Source organism: Malurus melanocephalus, unplaced genomic scaffold, assembly GCF_030028575.1.
Source record: "Malurus melanocephalus ecotype Western Australia unplaced genomic scaffold, MMel_1.1 scaffold_164, whole genome shotgun sequence".
In the NCBI taxonomy this organism is placed as follows: Eukaryota; Metazoa; Chordata; class Aves; order Passeriformes; family Maluridae; genus Malurus; species Malurus melanocephalus.
The window spans coordinates 974,845-998,035 of NW_026623396.1; the positions used below are offsets into that span (position 1 = coordinate 974,845).

At 37.2% G+C, this 23,191-nt stretch overlaps 1 protein-coding gene across 1 annotated transcript in view; it reads right to left on the reverse strand.

Annotated features, from left to right (window-relative positions):
* Positions 1-23,191, reverse strand: part of THSD7A (thrombospondin type 1 domain containing 7A) — a 192,247-nt gene that overhangs the window by 94,719 nt on the left and 74,337 nt on the right. The window contains exons 2-6 of the mRNA XM_057372134.1: positions 22,336-23,167; positions 8,076-8,324; positions 6,342-6,523; positions 4,527-4,595; positions 507-662 (exon numbers count right to left, since the gene is read on the reverse strand). Of these exons, the coding sequence (XP_057228117.1) occupies positions 507-662; positions 4,527-4,595; positions 6,342-6,523; positions 8,076-8,324; positions 22,336-23,167 (1,488 nt within the window). The remainder of the gene's footprint in view (positions 1-506; positions 663-4,526; positions 4,596-6,341; positions 6,524-8,075; positions 8,325-22,335; positions 23,168-23,191) is intronic.

Consider the following 23,191-nt stretch of genomic DNA (forward strand, 5'->3'; position numbering starts at 1 on the left):
GCTGGAATTGAATGTGCTGAATTCCAGCACATATGTCATCAGTAAAACAGTGTCACACATCGACAGTGAATGGTCCCATCTCTTTGCCAGATCACGTTTTATGGTGAATTCTTGAGCTATTACTGAATTGTAAATTTTTGAGTGTCTTGGACACTGCACACCTCAAAAGAGGCTTCTGTCCCCCTTTTGAGACAGTGCCACAACTGTGATTTGAACACACAAAACTGTAACCCTGTCAATCAGAGAGGAAGGTTTGAAACTGGAATTTACCTGTAAAAACCCAAACCGAACTTGAGAGCCTAGTAAACAGGCTGCATTCTTGCTACCTGTGGTGTAACAGTATTGTTAAACGCAGCCCTAACTCAATGACCTTATTTTGACACCCAGAGGCACTAGATATACACTTCTTGGTACAAAATTTAGTGTGATTTCACAGTCAGAGGTTCCTAGTGTCTTAGGAATAGTAAAAAAACACCACTAAAAGGCTCTGCTGAATCTTTACATACCCTTCTTGGCCTGAGGGTCATCACAGCTTTCATAGGTGCATGGTCCCCAGGCTGACCATGCTGAGGTCTCGCACTCTGTAGGACAGGGAATATGGCACAGCTGGGAGGTGCTGGGAAGAGCTCCTGCACACAGTTTACGGTCTACTGGCCTTGAAGCTGTCAAAACAAAGTTAAAACATTTCTCATATGTCACTGGCAATAATCCTCAGCTCTATTGTGGACAGAACTAYCCCTCAGTCAGAAAGGTTGCTATCTCATCATTTTATCTGATGACGTGATGGAAAAATGCCTGCCTTGAAAAAAATRGGACAGAAGTCAGTTTAACTCTGCATGAAAGAGTCAAATCCCATCATGTGGAGGCGGAAAGACTGTAGATATTGCAGCACCCCCTCAGACAGTCCTTTCATTTTAGGGGTAAATTACGCTACTACAMCAATTGCTCACTTTGCACTATTCTCTGTGTAAATTTATGTCCTGCTATATCATTACTTCCTCTCTTAAGAAACAGAACAAAAAGCTGCATAAATCCCTTTGCACTTGTATTTGCAAAGCTATATGATACTATAACTTCAAAGGCCTGGTTAATTAACATTTAAAAGCTTATTTTTAAGCTACAACCTGAAACACAGCTAACGATGTAACAATCGTTTTTTTCTTTTACTCTAAAGACCATCAAGTGCACGCACACAGTAAGACTTGCTCAGAAGCAGCTTTACTCCAAAAGAGGCTTTGTTTCAGACATATATATATGGTTTGCATTTACTATATATATATATGTATACAAATATATATTCATTATATATATATGTAGTTGTAAAAAATGCACAAGACAACATATTTTTTCTTTAAAGAATTATTAATCTATGGAGACATACAAGAAGGCAGATTCCTCTGTTCTTTAAGGAACAATAAGCTGGGCCAAAATCACCCTTCTCCTCCCATACTTTATTCTTCTGACTTTCCAGGTCATATATAGAAGTAACAGGACAATTCTATAAGGTGCCAGAATAAGGTACAGAACTCTAACTGAAAATGTACCATTTAATTGAAAGCAAGACTTGAATTCTCTTTCATAATACAGGACTTGACAAAATATTACACTAAGCAGAGAATACTGGTTAGAAGGCAAAGTGAAGTCTGCCACATTACTTCACGTTGGTTGATTTGAAGAAACATGCAATTCCTTAACTTAAAACACTCTTGTCCTACTCTGAATTTTTTTTTCCAAAGGAAAGTTACCTCATTAATTTTTGCCACAACTTTTTATGGAAAGACTTTCAGATAAAGTAAATTCAGTATAAGATAAAATATCCTTCTGAAATATGAGATCAACAACTTACAGAATGTGAAAGTAAACATCAGGCTGTTAAAGTATGGTCAGCTTATAGACATGTATGTATGCATTTCCATTCAGATTTTCTAAGCAGATGATCTTTACAGTTACAGACAGAGAATCCAATGTCTTTTTTTTTTAAGGGGAAAATGGAATGAAAAATCCTCACCCTATTCTGCTTTTCCAGGCTGCCTCTTTTGGCACAGTTTTGCATTGTGTTGCTCCATGTAATGAAGGCATGAAGATGGCAGTCATTTGTTATTACTGCCCCTAGCTCACCARTCTCTTGAAACAAAATAATACAAAACCTCATATTCTAACATTTGCATAATGCTATGTTGGAATTAAATTTTATGACAGAACATTGAATTTTACAGTAAGTTTGACAAGCACAGCTAACATGCATGATAATCAACATAATATGCATGTTTGGTGTGGAAAATGGATATAAGTAAACATAATTTGCATGTTGAATTTGTATTGAATAGTTTCCAATGAAAAAAGAAAAACAGTAAGTAATTGCTACCCATACATTTTTAACCTTGATTTAATTGGGGAACTGCCCAAGTGCAGTTGAAATTAAGGGTCAATTACACCCCTGAGACACAGCCTTGCTTCAGGGAATAAAGAAAGTGTTCTGAGGAATTCCATGCTTCATCTTTAGCCCTCATTATGATAAAGAACTTATCATCACACTAGTTCATGGGATGTTACTCAGAAAAATACAAAGATCTTTAATCAGGAAGCTTTAAATAGCAGCTTTTTCATATCACAGGTAACAATACATCTCTAAAGATGCCRAAATGTGTTTGAAATGCTGCTTTTAGACCCTAAGTGATGTACAAATGCTATCTGTTATATTCTGCCTTTAAAACAAAAGAGGTAAACCACAGGACAGAAAAGTTATATTTCAGGTTATTAAAAAATGTTTTCATACTGAGCACTAAGGATGCATTTCATGCAGGATTGCTCAGAACTCTTTCTTTGAGATGAGAGTAAAATAAGAAAACAGCTTTGCTTGGGTGTCTTATGACCATCTTGTTTCCATGAATTTAAATGAATTTCTTTCAGCATCAAAATAGTATGATTGAGCTTAGGTTTTGATGCTTTTTTTTTTAGCAAAGATACTCTGACAGAAGATGTTGCTGGATGCAGAAATCTGCAGTTTAAAACCTTGTCTAATCTTTGTCCTTTCATACTCTCTTGTGGCAGCAAGAGAGATTTTACTTTCCTTGGAAGTGATGCTGCATGCTGATTAGACTTTGTGTAATACTACAAGATCTATGTGAAAACTGACCAAATTTTGGGCCAAAAATAAAAGAAAAGTTAATGCATTTTGATAACTTTCTCCTTCAATGTAACTAATAAACTAGATTCAGTTTTCAAGGAATTTCAGGTTTGAAGCTAGTGACCTAAGAACTAATGTAAGATTTCATTATTGTTATTTTTTAATTATTATTATTTTGTTATTATAATAATTCCTCAAATCATCTTTTATATTAGGAAATTTTAGCTGAGTATATTTTATATCCTTGGAAAACACCTTCTTGATTTACTGAAAAGAAAAAGAACTGTTCTCCTTTCATGCATTTGCTACATCAAGATATCAAACTCTCCATCCTTCTCTAAAAACCCTCAAGAGACYAGTGCCCAATAATGACCAGTTGGCAAAAACTGAATTTCCATGTGACTGCATCAGTATAAGCAGACATAAATTCAGATTTCTCTTTTGGTCATTTGTCATACTGGTTTCATAGCAAACAMCAGAAGGAATTATCTCCAAGACCTCTCACTCAAAAAAAAAGCAAGAAAAACCCAAGTCCAAAACACATTATGACAATTAAAGAATATATGTTCTTCTCATTTGCTATGTAGCTGAATTCTTTCATAAAAAAACATTAGGTAATTCAGAACCTTTTGCTCTAAGTGGCATAATTTCATGGATGTAAGCAGTCCCCTGTGTTTAATAAGGCAATAAATGCATATTTGCAGATGTAGAATAAATTTATGCCCATAAAGGAACTCTTCTCCCATCTTTATTCTACATCAAGGGTTTTAAAGGTACTCGGAATAAGATGACACAATCCACCTCATACACTTATGGTGAGAGAAAGTTCATGACTAAACCAGTTAAGGAGATGAAGATAGATGAAACAATTTAAGTCAGTGGCAAGTAAATGGCAGAATGACAGTGGCCCACAGGAAATCTGATTGCCACCTGCTTAACAACTACAACCAATATTCCTTCTTCCTCCTACTGAGCTGAATGACATGAGGGATTCTGGTTCAGCTAAGTATTACAAGTTCAAATTCTTACTGGTGCCCTAAATTGGTGTTTTGAACCTACAGAAGAACTGGAAACAGCAGCTATGATGAAAGCCACAAAACAATTCCCAGGGTTCAGAACTAAAAGGAAAAGCAGTCACTATCTAAAATGGTTCAGGAATGGAGCAGGGAACTGTTCCAGCATCCCAGCTGGCTCATGAACTTTATTAGACTGAATTTTGGCCTGTCGCTTTCAAACTGATCTGAAATTTCCTGAGAATGCTTAAATCCATGCAAATATCTCAGAGCTACATATACATGTTAATGATACACAAATAACCAACAGGCTCCCCCAAAAGGGATATTGCYTCTTTTGCATGCTCTTATTCAAAAGGCCAGGTTGGAGGCCTTAATTTACCTACCTGTTATTTCAAAAGTGATTGATAGCAGAGGTGCAGCACTAGCCTTCGACTTGCTCTGGGACTGACTTTCTGAAATAACAGGGAAACGCCACCATGAGTATATGAGAATGGAAGTCTTTAGAGCAGCCTTACCGAGACAGCATTCACTACAACCAACAGCAAACTAGACTGAGATGAAGGCGTTTCCCCACAGCATTATCTGGTGGGTGTGTGCCCTGGCTTTCTCCCATCCTCAAATTACTCATAGTTTTCTCTTCTATGAGGGGAGAGGGAGGATGAGAGGAGCAGCAGCTCTTCTGAAAATCTGTCGCCTAATGGGGAAACAGCCCAGAGCTCCTTTTTCAACTAAGAACCACTTCACCCCCAGTCTGAGCTCTTGAAAAACTGTTCTCATGTTTATGCATCCAAAGACTAGTTACATTTTAATCAGCTTTCAGGAGCCTGCAGAGATTACCTCCTGATGGGCTCCATGTATTCCTGTCACAGTCTGATAAGGGTAAATTTCACACCCGCCTAATCTGGCGAGACTTCACAGCCTACCAAAATCCTAATCATCATTCTGAACAGTAAGCTGCCACTGGTTTTATTGTTACCTCTCCTTAGCTGGGAGGTTTTCTTCGTTCACACTACGGYAGAGGCATCTAAACTTTGTTCAGCAGAGGCGATTTACTAAAAGCCCTTGGGCAGAGCTGATTTGCATTAAACAAAGAGGCTTGAAAGCTKCTTCTTTAATAAATACAGATGTGAGGCTGCAGAGCTCACAAGTCACACCCCACTGATCTGAGCAGTCATGCTGAAATGGATGTTGGCATTAACATTCCCCACAAACTCTACCTCCACGGCAAGTTTGAGAGTACCTTTAAACCACAGCAGGAACCTCAATAGTCTGCAGTTTGGCCAGCCCTGGACAAAATGTTCTATTACACAGGATTTGCATATTGATGTTGTTTTTCTTGAAGTATATGGCTTTTGTTTTTTCTCAAGTATATGGCTGTATTTATATATTTGTTTGTTTATTAATTATAAYGTGTGTTTGTATGAAACAGGTACGAAAGAGGATAAAATTTAATTAAAACCCGAATGCATGTAGCTTAATTCACTGATTTCTGAATCTATAGTGCTGCATTATTATGCAGAAGTAGATGTAACATAAACTGCTCAAGTGTTCTTTTAAAGCATGTAGATTACCAAATGAATTAAAGATTTTGTCTTCTAAGCTATTCTCTCTTTTCTTAAGAAGATGCACAGGCTTTAACAGTGCCAAGGAATAATCTCTTCTCTTTCAGTTAGGTAAATAAACCCATGAAATTATATTGCCTTCAAGTTCTGAAAGCTACTTAAGAACCTGACCAAATCAAGGAAAAAAAATCAATTCCATGAAAATGAAATCTAATAATATTTTAAAATTTTTCTGTATTGAGCTTACATGCCAGAATTCACATATTCCATCTGCACATCAAACAGCACAAGCAAGTTCATCACCCAGATGGACACACAAAAAAGTTTACAGTAGATGAARGAACCAAATCTAGGACTTCTGACCCACCTTTTCATGCTCTTTCTAATGAAAAGATATSTAAGAAAGATATTCTTACTAGCCACTAAGAAATAGTAACTTGCAGCTAGGAACCTGCATTTGCAGCACAGAGAATGAAACYTCTGCTACAGCAATTAAGCATTTTCATCTGAATTAAAAAATAGTAGTAGCTCACAAGAGAAGGCACTCATGACAGAAGACAATGGCTGTGAAAAAGCTCTGGAATGCTGACCTGCTCTGATTTCACACTGATTTAATTGCAATCAAATCAAATTTACCTTCTTTATCCTTGAGGCTATTTAAGTAGGAGAGGAGATTTTCATTAGCTTGCACACAGTACACCTCCCTGGTTTGAATGCCACCTCCACACAGCGCTGTCTGATTCCCTCGCCTCTTGTCCTGCTGGCTAAGGAGGGGATCCACACGACATTCTGTCCACTCAGTTGTCCGCCAGCCATACCTGGATTAAATKTGGTTAATTGGGGTCTTTAGAAATCATGAAGCCATTTTACACTGTGTTGAATTATACAAGCTGAAACACCTCAGCAACTTCATTAATTTCTTAAAAGGCCTGAGCAACACAACTTCTTGCACACAGAGGTGCATTAAGTCTCATATTTTATGTGTGTGGAAACTTCTTTTGCATTATTTCACTTTTTAAATCACTACTTTTCAGGAAGATCTCTTCTGCTCAATTCCTGAAATACACGACACATAAAAATGTTTTGAGGGAAGAAAAAGTTATGTGCATAAACAAATAGCACATGTTTAGATATGTAAACTTTCAAGACTGTGACTCAGCATTTGTTTAGAGCTAGGTAACTTATAGAAACAAAAGCCAAATTATCAAAGAAACATGAATGCTGAGAAACATAAGAGACAAAGAGTGAAAAAACCCCACAACAACACAACCTCCCTCTCCGCCCCCCCAATAACCCAGAAGCCAATTGTTATCTTTGCTGGGAGACACTGAAGTTTCTTCTGGATGTCAAGGTGAAACTATAACTGCAATTTTTTTATTATTACTACAGAAAAACTTTTCAGTAAATTATCTTTTTCACAGTTAAGAGGAAAGATCATTCTGCACTACTGAAGCGTCCCCGCTGGGTATCGAAGAATAATGAGAAGCTGGAAGCTTCCTAATCAGTGAATACACAGCAAAGATCTTTGACTCACAGTTAAAAYCCCGATCAGGATTATGAACTGCAAGAAATGCCACAGAAGAAATGCCACCTAACARGTACTTTAAGGCTAAATCAAGCAAAGTGCTTCCTAATGTGGCGGGAGATAAGGAAAGATGACATTTCAACTCTTAAATGAAATATATATACCACAGTCAAAGATGCTTAACATCAAATGATATTTCTCCAGAACCTCTTCTCAGTTCAATAAAGAAAAAGCACAGTTGGGACTTTAATATTAATCTTGATTAGTTGATAAGGATTACAGCAAAGTGCTCACTGTCATTTCTCCTAAACTTTATTTACTGTCACTGTTAGCCTCTCCCACTTCCCATTTGGGGCCCAGTACTGCCTTTGTTGTGCTGAATACAAGTCGCACTGAAACAGCCTGTTAGCTAAACCAAATGTTTATCACTCCTTTCCTGTGTTCAGCACTTGATCTGCAAACAGACAAAAAATTCAGAAAAAGTTATTCCCATAGACATGTTATACAGGGAAAAGATTGCAGAGAAATCAATACAATTAATTTATTTTCATCTTGCCTGAACCTGCACATGTGCAAATACTGCATTTTAAAAACATAAATGAATGAAAACAAAATATATTTGTTATTTTTCCTGTATTTAGAGAAGGAAATGGTTACACTACAATAGCAGCTATTTGCAGACTTTGGGCTTTCAAAAGCACTGAATAAACAAAAGATAAAGAAAAAAGGTAAAGTCCTACCTATTATTTCTTTAATAATGTTTGGCTGATATTCCATTACCAGCTCTGTACGCTTAATTGAAGTTGTTCATTTTAGTAACAGAGAACTGAAATGAACCAACTTACGTAATGCAGGGTGCTACACCATCTCCTTGAGAAACACACTGCTCTGCTTCTTCTAATTGTGGGCATTCRCTCTCACTGCCAACAGGGAGCTGCCTAATGGTCCGTGATCTCGTGCGGTTCCCTTTAGGGGTTGTCATGTCAAAGCAGGTTTTGGAGCAGGGGGTCCATTCTGACCACTCTGACACCTGGCACTCCTTCGTGATCACACAGGACTGAAATGTGATGGGCAGCTTGTCCTGTTTGCAGAAGCTGTAAAAAGAGAGCATGGCAATTTTTAGCACACGCACCCACAGAGTGGCACAAACTCCTACAGAAAAAGTGATGTAAACTGTAACACGAATGTCAGTAAATATTTTTAAAGCTGTTAAGTTTCAGCTCACATGTATTTGATCCCTAAAAATCAGCTAAAAGGGCTTTTGGCTAAAGTGACTCAAACCAGATAAAGAAGATTTTCTATAGTTAAAAATTACCAATATTGCCATATCTGTGAATAAAATTCAAATATAAATCTTCATACATGGATAGAAGTRAAACAAAGTAAATACATAAATTTCTAACTTCTCATCTTTTATTTTTAGGTATACTCATTTTTTCTTGGAGCTCTGTTCCAAGTAAGGGAGGATCAATAACCAAGATGACTAAAGATGTTTTTGCAGAGAACAAAGTATTCAATGTAATCTTCTTCTAGTTTCCAGACCACAAATTGTTTAAAAACACAATGGCAAACATATTGAATGCTTGGTCACTAATAATTTACTTTGTTAATTATGGCCACAGTGGTGGCTTATGGTTTAAACAGGGAATGATSTCTACCCTGAAGTGAAACTCTGTTAGCCATAGTCTTAATTTTCTGTTCCTTATGAAGGCCATAATTTAATTTGCATTCTCTATCTAATTGCTTCATTCATGCATTACAAGAGTTGACAGAAAGATTTTCTCCCTCTAAATCCCTCTGCAATTTAAAAGTTATATTCTAACTAAAAATTAACATTTCTATTTTAAAGTTTGATTCTCAACAGAAAAATGAGAAATAGGGAAGGTAAACTACAATTAAATTGAAAATAACTTTATCTCCTTAATTAAAATTACAACAYAGATTTTTTTTTTATCATGTCTGGTTTGGAATAAAAATCTTGTTTCTGAAGCAGTTAGACAGAAAAAAGATTTACTGGCACTGCAAGTAGCACAAAGAAATGCGCTGTTCAATACCAGTCCCATAAACTACACAACAAAGGCTTTTTTTTTCTTTTAAAAGAACACAAAATAATACAGAAAAATGAGTATTTACAGCTATTTTGCTGTATATGTTGCTATACAAAACTTGGCCCTGCCCATACATCCAACATAATTTTGAACTGCTATTTACAGTATTTTGTAATACTAGAACTAGGGGTRCGTGATGAAACTAGAGATTTAAAAACACAGTAAATGAAAGTATTCTATGCACAAGAAGCAGAGAAATTCTGTTTCTGGCTGTGGAGACTGACAGTGCGAGCATGTCCAAAAAGAGGTTGATGAATTTGTGAGCTATACATGGATACTAAAATGACTGAACAGTGACAGAGTAGCTATCATCCCTAATATATTTATTTTGGATATCAGAAAAATACAAAATAAATGCACTGTAAATACAGTCAGGTTTCATATTTTTGGTCTTTAAATTGCATCTACCTCTACACTGCTGGAGACAATAAGGTGAAGACACTGCTGGGCTTGACAGGCCAAAGGGGATTACTCAGTAGGAGTTTTTCTAATGTTCTTATTATGTCAAAAGTAGCGGTGGTAGGGAAACCCTAACACATGACAGACAGTTTTTATTCTGCTTAAGCACAGAAACTACATCCTGTTTGTGGTGAAAACCTCAGAGCTTTTGAGCAAACTGTTCTTTAATATCAGATTTTTTCACCTACGTGTAGCCCCATCCGGCATAGGACTATAGTACTGTCAAAATCAATAGATCTGTTCATGTACCTTTGACAAAACACTTGACAAAACTCATTCATCCTCCACAGATACATTTTAATAACTGGAGAAAAGATACATTCCTTATAGTTACTAACACGAAGAGTATTTGCAAATTAGCCTGTAGAACAGATAAAGCATCCATCCTTCCCTTCCCAGTTCCCATCCAATGTGGCACCACTGAGGGCAGACCAACCCCTTCACTCACACTGGGGCTGGCGCTGAGTGCAATTACAGACACACATTTCCAGGGAACATGCACAAAATTGCCACCACAAAGTAGCTTTGGTGAGGAGGGAAGAGACCATCTAATGACGTGTGACAGTCCATGGGCTTTACATCTGTTTCAAAACTTATTTGGGAAAAGTTTACATGAGAAAGGATAATGTTTGTCACTAATTACTTCCATATGTGGGCATGAATTGTACCACGTTACTAATTCCATTGTTTAGTTATGGTGCATAACAGAAATAAAACAATAAAGAATGYCTCACTTCAAATGCTTATGTATAAAATAAATCAATTTTATATTAAATATAAAATGAGGATGTTCTTAAACTCTTGTAACCAGAACATAAATAGTACCAGGGAGATAAGCAAGAAATAAAGTGAGTTATCCATTTATTTCAATATTTCCTTATTAAAATCATGCACCACTTGCAGTACTACATAAACCTCAACAAGTAACTAATTATATAAACCTCTTACTTTTATTCATACTGTCATATTACATTGTGAGAGGGCAGAGATAATTACAATTAGCAAAAGAAGAGCTGCACAAGCAAATTGGCTGCTGTTTCTTCTTTTAACACTTGGTTTTCTTTGAGCAAGTTAGAGAAACAATGAAAGCTAACTGGAAACGGCCCATATCAAGAGTTTTCCTTCATACTGCAGGCAGCAGAAGAGTATGTGTTGTACTCTAATCAAATAAGGAAGGGAAAAATAATGTATTTCAAACCAGTACCATTTCAGACAACACATAGATGTAGTGGGGAAATGAAGCGTAATGTATATAAGCACTTAAATGACACAATGGAAGGAGAAAGCAATCCCAAGCAAAACAAAACAAAACATCACAAGAGATGGATGGTCCCTAATGCCATTAAGTCAACATTAAACCTATTCCAGACCTCAAAGACATAGATTAGAGAAAAGAAGCAAAGAAAAAGGCACTGCTGTTTCAAAGGACAACTTGCAGAACATAATTACTGCTCAACCTCTTCTGAAGATATGTGGTCAAGAATTTGTGTATACTCACGTTCCGCAGCCTTGTTTTTGCTTCCACAGCAATAAATAAAAACTAARTATCATTTGAGAAGTAAAGATTGGAAAGTTACACCTGGGGATTTCAAAGTAATTTATGGGATAATTAAAGCTAAAGACATGGAGAGAACAAAGGTTGACACATAAGCCCAGAGCAAATCACTTCACAGTACCTATGTACAAATGAGCAAGTTGTGCAGTTGAAATAACTCTCTTCAGTAAAAAAGAAGCTTGAAAACATGTGAAAAATTAAGATTAGTCAAGAGACAAAACAAAATTGTTTCTAAGGTACCCAAAATTGCTATTCGAGAATGAAAAATATTTCTATAATTTTAAAAAATCAGGAACACTTGATTTTATATATCAATAACCTGCATGTCTGTTTATAATCTCAGTCTTTAAATATATAATCTTATCTTTTAAGTTATGTAGAAAAGTCATGGTAGAGACCATTGGAATTTCCTCCTCTACAAATTCAGCTATAAAAGAAATGGGTTTTTCTGATAAACTTTTGCAACAGATAAAGCTGTGCATCCGCATACATGAAGCTAAATGCATGGCAATGCATGACAGTAGGACTGATCTCTAAATTTATGCAGGATGAGTAGAAAAAATAAATCAGTTTTAAACTAGGCAGTAGGACTCTGCTGCATGAGCATACTCTGTGCCTAATTTACTTGTACAACTAAGGAATTTTCTGCTTTTGCTGGCGTTTCCTGCATATCATACTGGACTGGTAATTAAAACGAAGAATTAATGAGAAAAGACAAAGAGTAGCATCAGAATGCCTGGGAGGTTCTAACTAATAATCCATTCAGTCTGAAACCTGCCTTGGCAGTAGCAAATAGAGGGCAGAAATGGAAAGACAGCAAGTACTCGCTCACACTTCCCAAGATATGCTCTGTTTTTCCAGCAAACTGTGCCTTACAGACTTTTAGAACACAAGCTGAATCTTTGCACCGAAGTGTTTATAGTGTTCGCCTTCATGAACTAAAATAAATGCTTCCTAAAACTAGATAAGATTTTGGCACGTACATCACCTTAGAAACAAAACATTACACACCTTTTCACTGACCAATAACTATAGACAACTATTTTTTGCCTTAAAGGTCCTCAGTTAATTTAATTTTCTGGCTTCAGACCTTGCACAACTATATTCACTTTCTCTGCAGCATTTTTGAGCTTAGAGACTTCTATAAGCTCTTTCCTTGATTGTCTCTTTGTTAGGTTTGAGAGGCCTCTTTCACTTGGTCTTGTTTTATTTGAACACAGTTAAATCCTACAACTACAGAACCTTTCTAATGTTTGTSCAACTTTCAGATGAAAACTGGTCTGGACTTGAGGACTGTTCAAGATTTATGCTGAGGACACTCMTAAAATATMTGTATATTACTTTTACAATGATATRTAAGTTAATAGAAATAGGWGTCACAAATATAAGGTATTAAAAGAAAGCACCATTCTGAAGCTCAATTTTGTTCTTTTCCTGATACACTGCTTTTCATGCTCAAATGTAATGGAGCAACAATGTGAGGGTTTGCAATTTAATCTAAAATTGAACAGTGAAGAACATGTCCTTTACAATAAATTCAGTTTATTCACTCAGTACTGATATTTAACAAGAACTGCTATTTATTGTTTTTGACTATAACCTAAAGTAATGGAGCCCAGCTGGCAAGGTTAATACAAGCCAAATAGTCTCTTCAATAACTTTGGTTTGAATTATTTTTCCTCTACTCCTTCACCATTATCAACATTCAACTTTGGTTCTCACATTATCCACATTCAGCTTTGATTTTCATTAATGAAATTTTCACAGTTACTATTCCTTACTTTCATTCACTATACTCATTCTCCCACAATTCTGACATATTTCTTTTTTCTCTAGCTAATTTTCCATTTGATTACATACAGAGATTTCCATTATTCTGAAATGAATGACATGGCTACGGTTCAGGAGATTGATGCCAACATAAACTTTTGGCACTCAGGAGGAACAATAGATGTGTTAGGGCTTGATTCAAAAGRACTTACGTGAAATTTTTTAACCTTTTAAACTGAAAACCGTGATTTTTCAATCCTGGATCACTATTTGATGTAGGAGTGAATTATGTCCACAGACTCTTGGCTCCTGTGGCTGTAAACTTCTTTCTAGGTGTACCTGCAGTCCTGCCCAGCTGCTCCAGTCCTGGCACCACTCACCTACCCAAAACACTGTGTGGAATGCAGACAGCCCCACATCAGGGACCTCAGTGCAGCTGCCATTATTAGACACACTCAACAGACACCACACACAAAACCTAGGGAAAAATGCCATTCTTCCTCCTCTTGACTCTCTCATACTAAATAGTGTTACAGGGATTAGATCCTACGTGCCCTTCAAGACCAGGAATGGCTGTGGAATTCGAACCTGTTCTGTCTGCTGGGGATGTCAATCCCAGCAACTTTTGGAAAGGAACTTGATTATTCTTTTTGAAGTTCTGCTTGCATTCTCCACAGCAAAACCCCAACAACATAATCCAATTATGTTTTGAACAAACAAGACTGAAAGAAWGAATGAATGCATCAAAAATTTTAGAGGACTGAAGAAGTAGTAACCAAAAACTAGGCTAACTGCCTGGAAGAAACACATATTGAGKATCATAACAGGTTCATCTGTTCAGCAGAAAAAGGGAATTGCATCAGAAGGTTTCAGATCAAAGGACAATGAACATGCCAAGGAAATCCAGAATATTAAGGAAGAAGAGCAAGAACNAAAAAAAAAAAAAAAAAAAAAAAAAAAAAAAAAAAAAAAAAAAAAAAAAAAAAAAAAAAAAAAAAAAAAAAAAAAAAAAAAAAAAAAAAAAGAGCCCACACTGGGCTCCCTCAGAGCAGAATAATTTAATCATTTCCTAGCCTCAAATTCCTGCACACCAACAAGCATCTCTCACATCCAGCTGCATCATCATAAAACATGAGATTTTCTCTTGATTTCTTGCTGATCTCATGAGACATTGCKTCATTGAATACCATTAGCAAAATGGTCTTGTTTTGGAGTTATGGGTACAAGAATCAAGCACAATGTCAGGATGTGTTGCAATAAACTATTTATTTTCCATGCAGCTTGTTGGACACGTTAACCTCCAAAGCAAAATAATCTGATTAACTCTATACCATTCATRGACCACCAGTATGGATGGATTTTGAGAGAGACTGTGATAGARTATTTGGCCTAAAGTAAAAAAGGGGGTTTTCTCATAAATAAAATCAAATTTTAAATATTTCTATTTATTGTGCGATTACTAGACAGGAGAAATAACCGTAAAATTTAAATCCAGATTTAAATCCAGAGTTTAGATAATCCCATGAGCTACTCTGAAGACATAAAATTCCAYTTATAAAGTCTAGTCATCCTTGAAAGATTCAGTTTATGGTTGGTACAGAGTTTTTTCTTTAAAGAAGTCAGTGAAAATACAGTGCCTATACATTTTCCTAGTAGAATATGACAATGTCCTCATTCATTTTCCCTACAGCTGCACTGTTTAGTATTGGTCATCTTGCACATWGTTCTGAGTAACTGTTAGTACCTCCCAGTATAATGGGCCATTCTAAWCACACAAACAATGAGGCCACTTCTATTCATTCACAATTCAAATACTGTCCACTTCAGTGTTTTTCACAAGATTACTTTCCCATGATCCTTTCACAAATTTAACTAAKTCTGCCAAACAATTTTGAAATAAACAAAACCACTCAGGCTTTCCACACTACAGGAGAAGACAGAGAATACATAAAACTACTACTATGTCAAGAAAAAATATTTTGTTTAACAGAAGCAAAGCAACAAGAGGTGCTACTGTACCCAAACAAGTGTCAACAACAGCTGCTGTGAGGCTGTTGAAGACACCACGAGTGTCTGAGTGTCTGAGGAGACAAGAAAGCAGAAGTGTTCAGTGAGAGTGCAATCTTTCACAGCACAATGATTCAGTGAATGCATGCACATCTCATGCCACAGATAATTTTAAAATTGGCAGAGCAGGTTATTTGGCAAGAATCTAGAGAGATGACTTATTAAAGCTTCAGGGAGGAATTTCCCTTTGTCAGTACGAATTTTCATTACATAGCATTAATCAGCATTTACTTCAACCAGAAATAACAGCTAGATTTGTGCAGTTATCAGCAAAGAAAAAAGAAATAACATGCCAAACTTTGTAAATAAAAATATGCAGTATTACAAATATTAAGATATAAAGAAATATATGACTGAAAATTATATTACTGACATAAGTTGCGTTTCACGCATTATTTCAGATTCGTTCCCTATACTGATGCTTAGATTTGGCAGTATCACTGGCTTCATCTCAGTCTCCAACATATGGAAAAAAGTGGTCAGCATTAGCAGGTGAGCCACACATTTTATTTTCAAGTTGGACCACTGAAATTCAGCCACTGAATTATCTAATCCTGATGTTCTGGGAGCTGTGGCTTCCCACCCTTGGGAATCTCTACCTTGAGGGATAATATGTCCCAGGAAGATGCTCATCTCACGTGCTCCCACATCTTTGTAAAGCTGATTGAGAACACAAGGGCAGACTAAATCCCAGACTATGCTAGGCCATTTCATTAAAAAAAAAGGAACAAAACGAAAACACAAAATAAATCTAAAACAGTAATACATTAATGTTTRTTCCCAATGGGACTACTTACAGATTATGATATACCAATATAAGAAATCCAAAATTTAGAAAATACTGCTTGATTAATAGTTATTTTATTTGGTCATACTGAGRTCAATTAACATTATCTCACAACAAKGTGGGAAAGATGCATAAAAGTACAGTGCAGGASAATCTTCATTAAAGATCTCAGGGCCTAATTCAATTTACCACTGTGCAACATAATCTCTWACGAGATTAAAGCCAAAAATTCAACTTTGCATTCATTCATAGAATTCATTTACTCATTCACAGGATTTACAGCCACAAGAGATTATCAGAACATGGAGTTCAACCCTCATTACATTATAGCCTGTTATATTTTGCTAAGGAAGACCATTACATATATTTGAAAAAAAAAAAACTATATAATAGAAAGGCATCCAATCTTTATGCTTTGAACAGAAATATATGAATGTCATACATCTAGATGACAGAACAACTGTTCACTGTAGGAAAGAAGTTAAAAATATGGTGTGGAAGAAGAAATTGTTCATTGCTGTTTCAATTATTCAGCACGGTGTGTACGTTTCCATCTTAAATCTAGATTTGGGCACGGTATGTCAAATGTGTAGCAATACTGACAAGACACTGTCAAAACAGCAGCCTCGGTAAGATGATGGAGCAGGTACTCAGAACAGAAAGGAACACCCATTGAATAATATGCATATCCACAGAAATTACTGTCTCCACCAAAATCACATGAAAAACTACAGGATGCTTCTACTTTGAAATTCATGGAAGTTCTTAAGCACAGTGGAAAATGTTAGGAAAGCAACACGTTTGCATCCTGTTTCTCTAATAATAGTTTATATTTTTATTATCCCAATGCACCTGACAATTAACCCTGCAGTTTTTAGTTATCAAGAGGTTTTTAATCCAAGGTTACTTTTCCTTGTTCTCCATTTGTTAACAGGAGGTGCTCTAAATTATTCCAAAATAATGAATCAAGATGACTGTATTATAGCTCATTAACCAAATATGTGACATTTACAGGTGTTCTGTAAGTGAACCACTTACAGCGTTTAAATCTTCACAGCGGGATGAGCTTGGAGGCTTCCTCTAAAAAACAGCAGTGGATCTGCCTTTCCAGTGACATAAAAAGCAGGTGCAGACACAAATGCTTTCATCTGGTCCTCAGTGAACAAACAAAAGATTGCTTAYGCTCCTTCATCTCTACAATCCATCCTCTCTGCATTGCTATTGCCTCACCTTTCTGYAGCCCATCTCCTTGAAGTTACTGCACTTAACCACTTTCTGCCTGTTGCCTCATGGAGGGGCTCAGAGAAGTACAGAGAATCTTTTAAGATTTTTTTCTGAGAGAGGAATACATTACAAACAAACTGCACTGCTGTATTGCATGTCTGAATATTTCTTCTGTTTGCTGTCTGACAGCACAAACCTCCGGGTGACTTGTCTGCTTTCCAAATCAATGGCATAAATAAAGCAACAGGCTTCTGCTGGTTTGGTTTTTTATTTTCCTCCTTCACACAGTTTATAATTTAGAAGATTGAAAGTCTCTAAAGTGAATGTAGACACTTGTTTTATGATTTGGAAGGGGAGCATTAGGTTAAGTGGTTTCAGGACCTGGAAAGGAAAGCAAAGCTGAAATGTCATTCTAAAGGAGCAGATTCTCTCTCCTTGTTTTTCCTGCCAATATCTTGAGTATTACTCGCTCATCAATACTCAATTGAACATTCTCAAATTCCTTAGTTCCTGGCTATTCAGCTTAAAACCTGTGGCCGATAATAAATATCGTCATTCTGCCTTAAGCAGATACATACACAACAGATCTGTGTGAATTAAGCTGAAAAATGAAGCATTATTTATGCCCAAGATCAGCAAGACAATTCAATAATTTTGGTCCTACTGTCATGTCTCAACTRTAGTATTGGAATATACAAAAAAAGAAGCTCAAACTCTCCAAAACTTAAAATTTAGTAAAGCATTGCAATGAGACCATWATGAAAACTTCCAAGAGAGGTTAATTTGTTACAAGATGTGGATATAGCTTTCTAGATATTCAATGAATGCACAGAATCAGTGAGGAAGATTATAACAATTAACAAATAATTACTTTCTCAGATGAAGAGAGGTGAAACAAATCAAAGATGATCATATGATCAAATGCATTGAGGCTAAACCAATCTGCTAAAGAATTGGTTGGCACGTCTTAAATTTTGGAATTTTTTGCCCCATCATTTTGTTCCACTACTCTAATTGCATATGGTTATATTCCAACAAAGAAATGAAAGCTCTGAATATTTATGARATGCTACTATTTTTTTCTTGAATTCTTTCTTCAGGTCATTTAGGTCACCAGAAATGTTCAGCTTCACATACAGGTCTCTGCTACAGTGGTGCTGCCAAGAGAGTATTAACCCCTCATGGGGACTGCAACCAGAGCTGCTGAGGATGGTTTTCCATGTAGTCTCCTCCATTTTTCCCCTCCTTTGGAAGTGTTTCGGTACCAGACTAAGTAAGGCAACAGGCTTTATCCAAATAATGTAGAAAAAGAAAGGAAATAGTGCAGAAATTCCTGGGTTTTGTTTGGTTTTTTTTTTTTTTTTCTTTAAGGGGCACTTATATCCTTGCAGAACTGCTTTAACTACAGCTCTCTTTCCAGCCATTTGAGCCAAGTGACTCTTAGCAGTGACATGCTGTCCCCACACTCATGGACCAGCTGCTTCAGGGGAACATGATGTGCTTTGTCACTGGATTGAAAAATCTTTGCTGAAGTGCAGAAATATACAGGTCAAGAAGACACTCTAGTTCTGTCCCATGTTCTTACAGTTATAAATGTCTGGGCTCAAGTCCTTCCCAATTTCCCAGTCCAGTGGGTTCCCAAGAAAGCATTTTAGTAAAAAGGTTGTATGAATTAAAAATAGTTTTTAAAAGGAAAAAAAAAAAAAAAAAGCTTTTCTTAGACTTGTGCAAACCAGCCAAACATTTTTGCTAGATTTTCCCACAAATGTCTGCTCAGGAAGACAATTGTGATGATATGTTTGAGACACAACAGTAATAAAGTCGGTATCACAACAGAAAATTATAGGCTTAACATGAGGCATTACCAACTTGYAATAGGGCAAACAGATTTGCAACCCAAAATGAACTTTTACATACATTTTGTGTTACTCTACATTGCCAGCTGTTGTTTAACAACTCTCTTTGGCAAACCCCAATTTCACCAAAGAGGAAACGTTTCAGAGGATCAATATTCTCCTCTACACTAATAGCAGCACTGTACAGATTTTGTCAGCTATCCAGAGAAGTCATTTTGTAAGCCACTTTTAATTAGTGAATTTGCTTTTTCCTCCAACATTTCTGTTTTTCCAATATTTTCAGCACACCAGAATTTCTGACTAAGGGTAACATAAAGCAAACACAGGCCATGTAACACATACATTATATTGCAGAACGAGTAATACAAAATCCAATATTTCATCCTTCACAGGAGACTGTCTATTGTTCACTCGGCAATAAAGTGTATAAATTAAACTTTGATTTTCTTGTTTCACTTCTCTTTACCATGCCTGGTGTGCTGATGTGTCAAGAGAATTTTGCCTTTTTGAAGTTTTGCTGACAGCGTTACAGAACCATTTCCTCTGGAGCACCCTTCTGAAAGTTGCTCTTTTTTAAACCCCTTTTTATAATATATCAATTTTGCTATCTCTGCAAAAAATATTACTCGCCTGAGGGTTTTTATTCTTCTTTCAGTCATGCTGCCAGGGGGCTGATTGTTTCTGATTGCTAAAGTCAAAACTCACAGAAAATGGACTATTTAAGCTGAAGAGCATTTCACATGAGAATGCCAGGTTTTCCAGTCACCTTACTTGTCTATATTATTTAGTAACACAGTTACTATTTGATGGAGATTATAAAATCATTTGAGCAGGCTGCATTGACATCCTGGGCAGAAAAATAATGCTATTGTTTCAGATTCTGGAATGCCAGTCACAGAATAAAGCATCTGATTGCTTAGTAAAGAGTGCAGCACAAGTGATGCAAATGAATATATAAGAGACACACAGATAGGTCTCTAAAAGCTAGGTTATCAGCACCACTATTTCTCACATAAGCAATTTCAACAWATTTTCTTGTTTATTCTATGCAACTGGAAAAAAAAAATCTATATTGAAATTTATATGAAGACTATCAGCAATCATTTGTGCAATTAAACATAAAATCTTATCCATTAGACATAAAAATGCACACTGCATCATTTGTRTAATTTTCTCTTCTTTAAGGAATTGATCCTACATTGTATTATCTATTGTTTCACTGCCTCAGGCAAGAGTGTTTCATTCATTTCCCGGCACCAGCCTGAAATRTGCACAATACACTGAGGCATCTGAATTTAAGACAGAGTTGGTGATCTAAGTGAATTCAGGAGTGAGTGTGAAAATTATGAATAAAGTATGCCACTGACTTCCAATTATACTTTTACTTTCTTTTACCATTTATCAGAGCTTTGGCACAACTGTGTCATTCCTCCATTTTAGTTTTTCTTCATAATTTTCTTAATCTTTCAAAAATTTAGGGACTTTCMAAAAGAGTGGCTGGCTGCTATCTGTTAGCAACTGATGTCTAATAAATTATTCCCTGTATTTAAAGGGTAATGATGTTCCTGGGCTAGGCACAGTGAGCATGATGTGAAGCTGGAAAAGGAAGGAGTAAAGGCAATTTTTTCCTGTATCAACACTGAGATTGTGCTGCAGCCAAAACTTGAGACTGCCTGAGCATGCTGAATTTGAAATTTTTTGTGCAGACATTCATCCAAGTGTGGATCAAAATCTCAAAGAGCTGAAGAAAACCAGACCTAGAAAACACTGCAAAAAGACTATGCAGTCAGCCTTAATTCCTTAACTAAGAGCTGCTCCAGATGTGTCATCACTGACACCTGCATTTTTCTCATCTTTCCTACAAACCTTTGCAGATGGAGGTGCCACAAATGGCCCAGGCAATTTTTTCCAGAGCTGAGAAGTGCTGCCTCATTCAGCTTTGCCGTGATTTAGCCATTATTGCTTTTCCAATGCATCCATAATACAGAGAGAGAACAGATGGTTCCGTTCCTCCTTGTGAAGGGCTGTTACATACTCAAGGCATTTCACATCTTCACCCACATGTCCCYCCTTCAATTAAACAATCCAAAACTTTCAGTTCTTCCCTTAAGCCAGGGACCTCTTGYCATTTTTCTGTTTCACTGCTGGATCATGTCTTGAAAGGAATTATACTCAAAAAATGTCTTCTGCTCTTGAAACAAATTATACTATTTGGCCTCTGATGAAAAGAGTGGAAGTGACTATATTTTTGTGATAGAATGTTTAACTGGTGCAACAAAAACTCTAAAGTAAAATATCCTGAAAAAGTTCATAAACACTCWCATAAGCAGCAATGGCTATTAGCCTCATTCAGCCAGATATATTAGTCATGTCACAGTCAAAGTAAAATTGATTAATCAGGCATTAACTTGAGGGCAGGAAACAGAATCATATCAAAGACAGGAAGACTAGGCTGAAAGTAAATTTTTGAGTTGAATAAAAGCGTTCTGGGGGATAGGAAAGAAATACATGAGCTGGCAAGTGAGTGCCAGAAAAAACAAATCAAAGTTAATACGATTTTAGAAAAACATCCAGAAGCCTGTGGAAAGAATTATCAAAATATTTGTGACTAGCAGAACTTTTGAAAAGTAAAATAAATAAATAAATAAATAAATCAGAAAAAAGCCCTTGGCACACAGCATTAAGGTGCAGAGGAGAAAAAAATGGAGTTACATGGAGTAAACAAAGAGGTTTTACAGCCTCCCTTTCAGAAATTGTGCCACAGGAATCAAAAAGGACAAACAATATTTCATGCTCATCTATTTCAAAACAATACACTGGAATGAGCACATGCTGCCTTCTCATGGAGCATCTTTCCCTCTTGTTTGATACTTTAACTCTAAGTCTGACCGAGTCCAGTTTCCTGTTCATCTTTGTGCCCAGAGACTTAAAAGCAGTGACATCATCTCTTACAAAAATGCACGACTTGTTAGAAAGCAAGTGCCTGCCTGAACCCAGAGAAACAGAGCAGACATTGGAAAAATAACTTCAGATTATGTGGGGAATCTATTTAAACAGAGGCTAGGGACCAGCAGTTTTAACACTGCACATGTATGTGATGCTCAGTATGATCACCAGCATAGTTTGCATGTTTCACGTCACAGAAAACACTTGAGCTTGATGATGGATTTTAGTGTGAGTCCCATTTTGAGACTTGGGCTTGTGCAAAAGAATTCACTCACGCATGTTCTACTTCAAACAGACAAAAATAAGATATGCAAATTCATGAAGAGTGATTACCTCAGAGCAGCAGTTTTCCCATTTCTGTGAGTACAYGTGACCTGCCGTGTTTGGTACCCAATTTGTATGTCCCAATATTTGTTCTCTTGTCTATTCTGCCTGTTACGATTCCTCTTCTTTTTTATTAACTCACGAGCCTCAGGATCCCGAACTACCTTTTCTTTGTCCTTTTCCTTGTCCTTGTTCTTCCCTCGTTTCCTTGCTTGTCTGATTTGCCTCGAGTGGGGCACGGAGCAGGCGCTCCACGGCCCCACGTTCAGGCTGTACAGGCTTTCCTCAGCAGCGCAGGGGCTGGACTGGCACATCTGGAATTCGGTGAGGTTGGGGCAAGCTGAYCCACCAAACTGCGGCGGGGCCACCACGTGCCGAGTTCGATGCTGGAGCCCATTGCCGCAGGTCTTGGAGCACTGGGACCACGCGGAGAACTCGGCCACGATGCARTCCTGCCGGCATGGGATGAGGCATGCCTGCTCCTGCCGCGGCTTCGGCTCAAAGTACTCGCAGATGGCATCCTCAGCCAGAACCCCGTTGGACTTCTGTACGCAGGTGATGTCCCTCGTCTGGATGCCYTCCTCCCCTCTGAGGCATTCCTGGGGCCTCTCGTGGCTGCGGGAGAGGACGGGCCGGCACTGGTTCCAGCCACCAATCTGCCAGTCGTACAGCTCCTTGTGCCAGTCGCACACACGGAAACAGCTCTGCTGGTTGTCCGGCCGCTCCGGCTGCTTGCAGTTGGTGGGCAGMGTGGTCCAGCCCTCCACGTGGGCACACCACACCGCTCGCGTCTGGATGCCTCCTGGGCCRCATTCATCTCCCATGCATCTCCCCCACGGACCTGGAAAACAAGAGAAKATGCTAA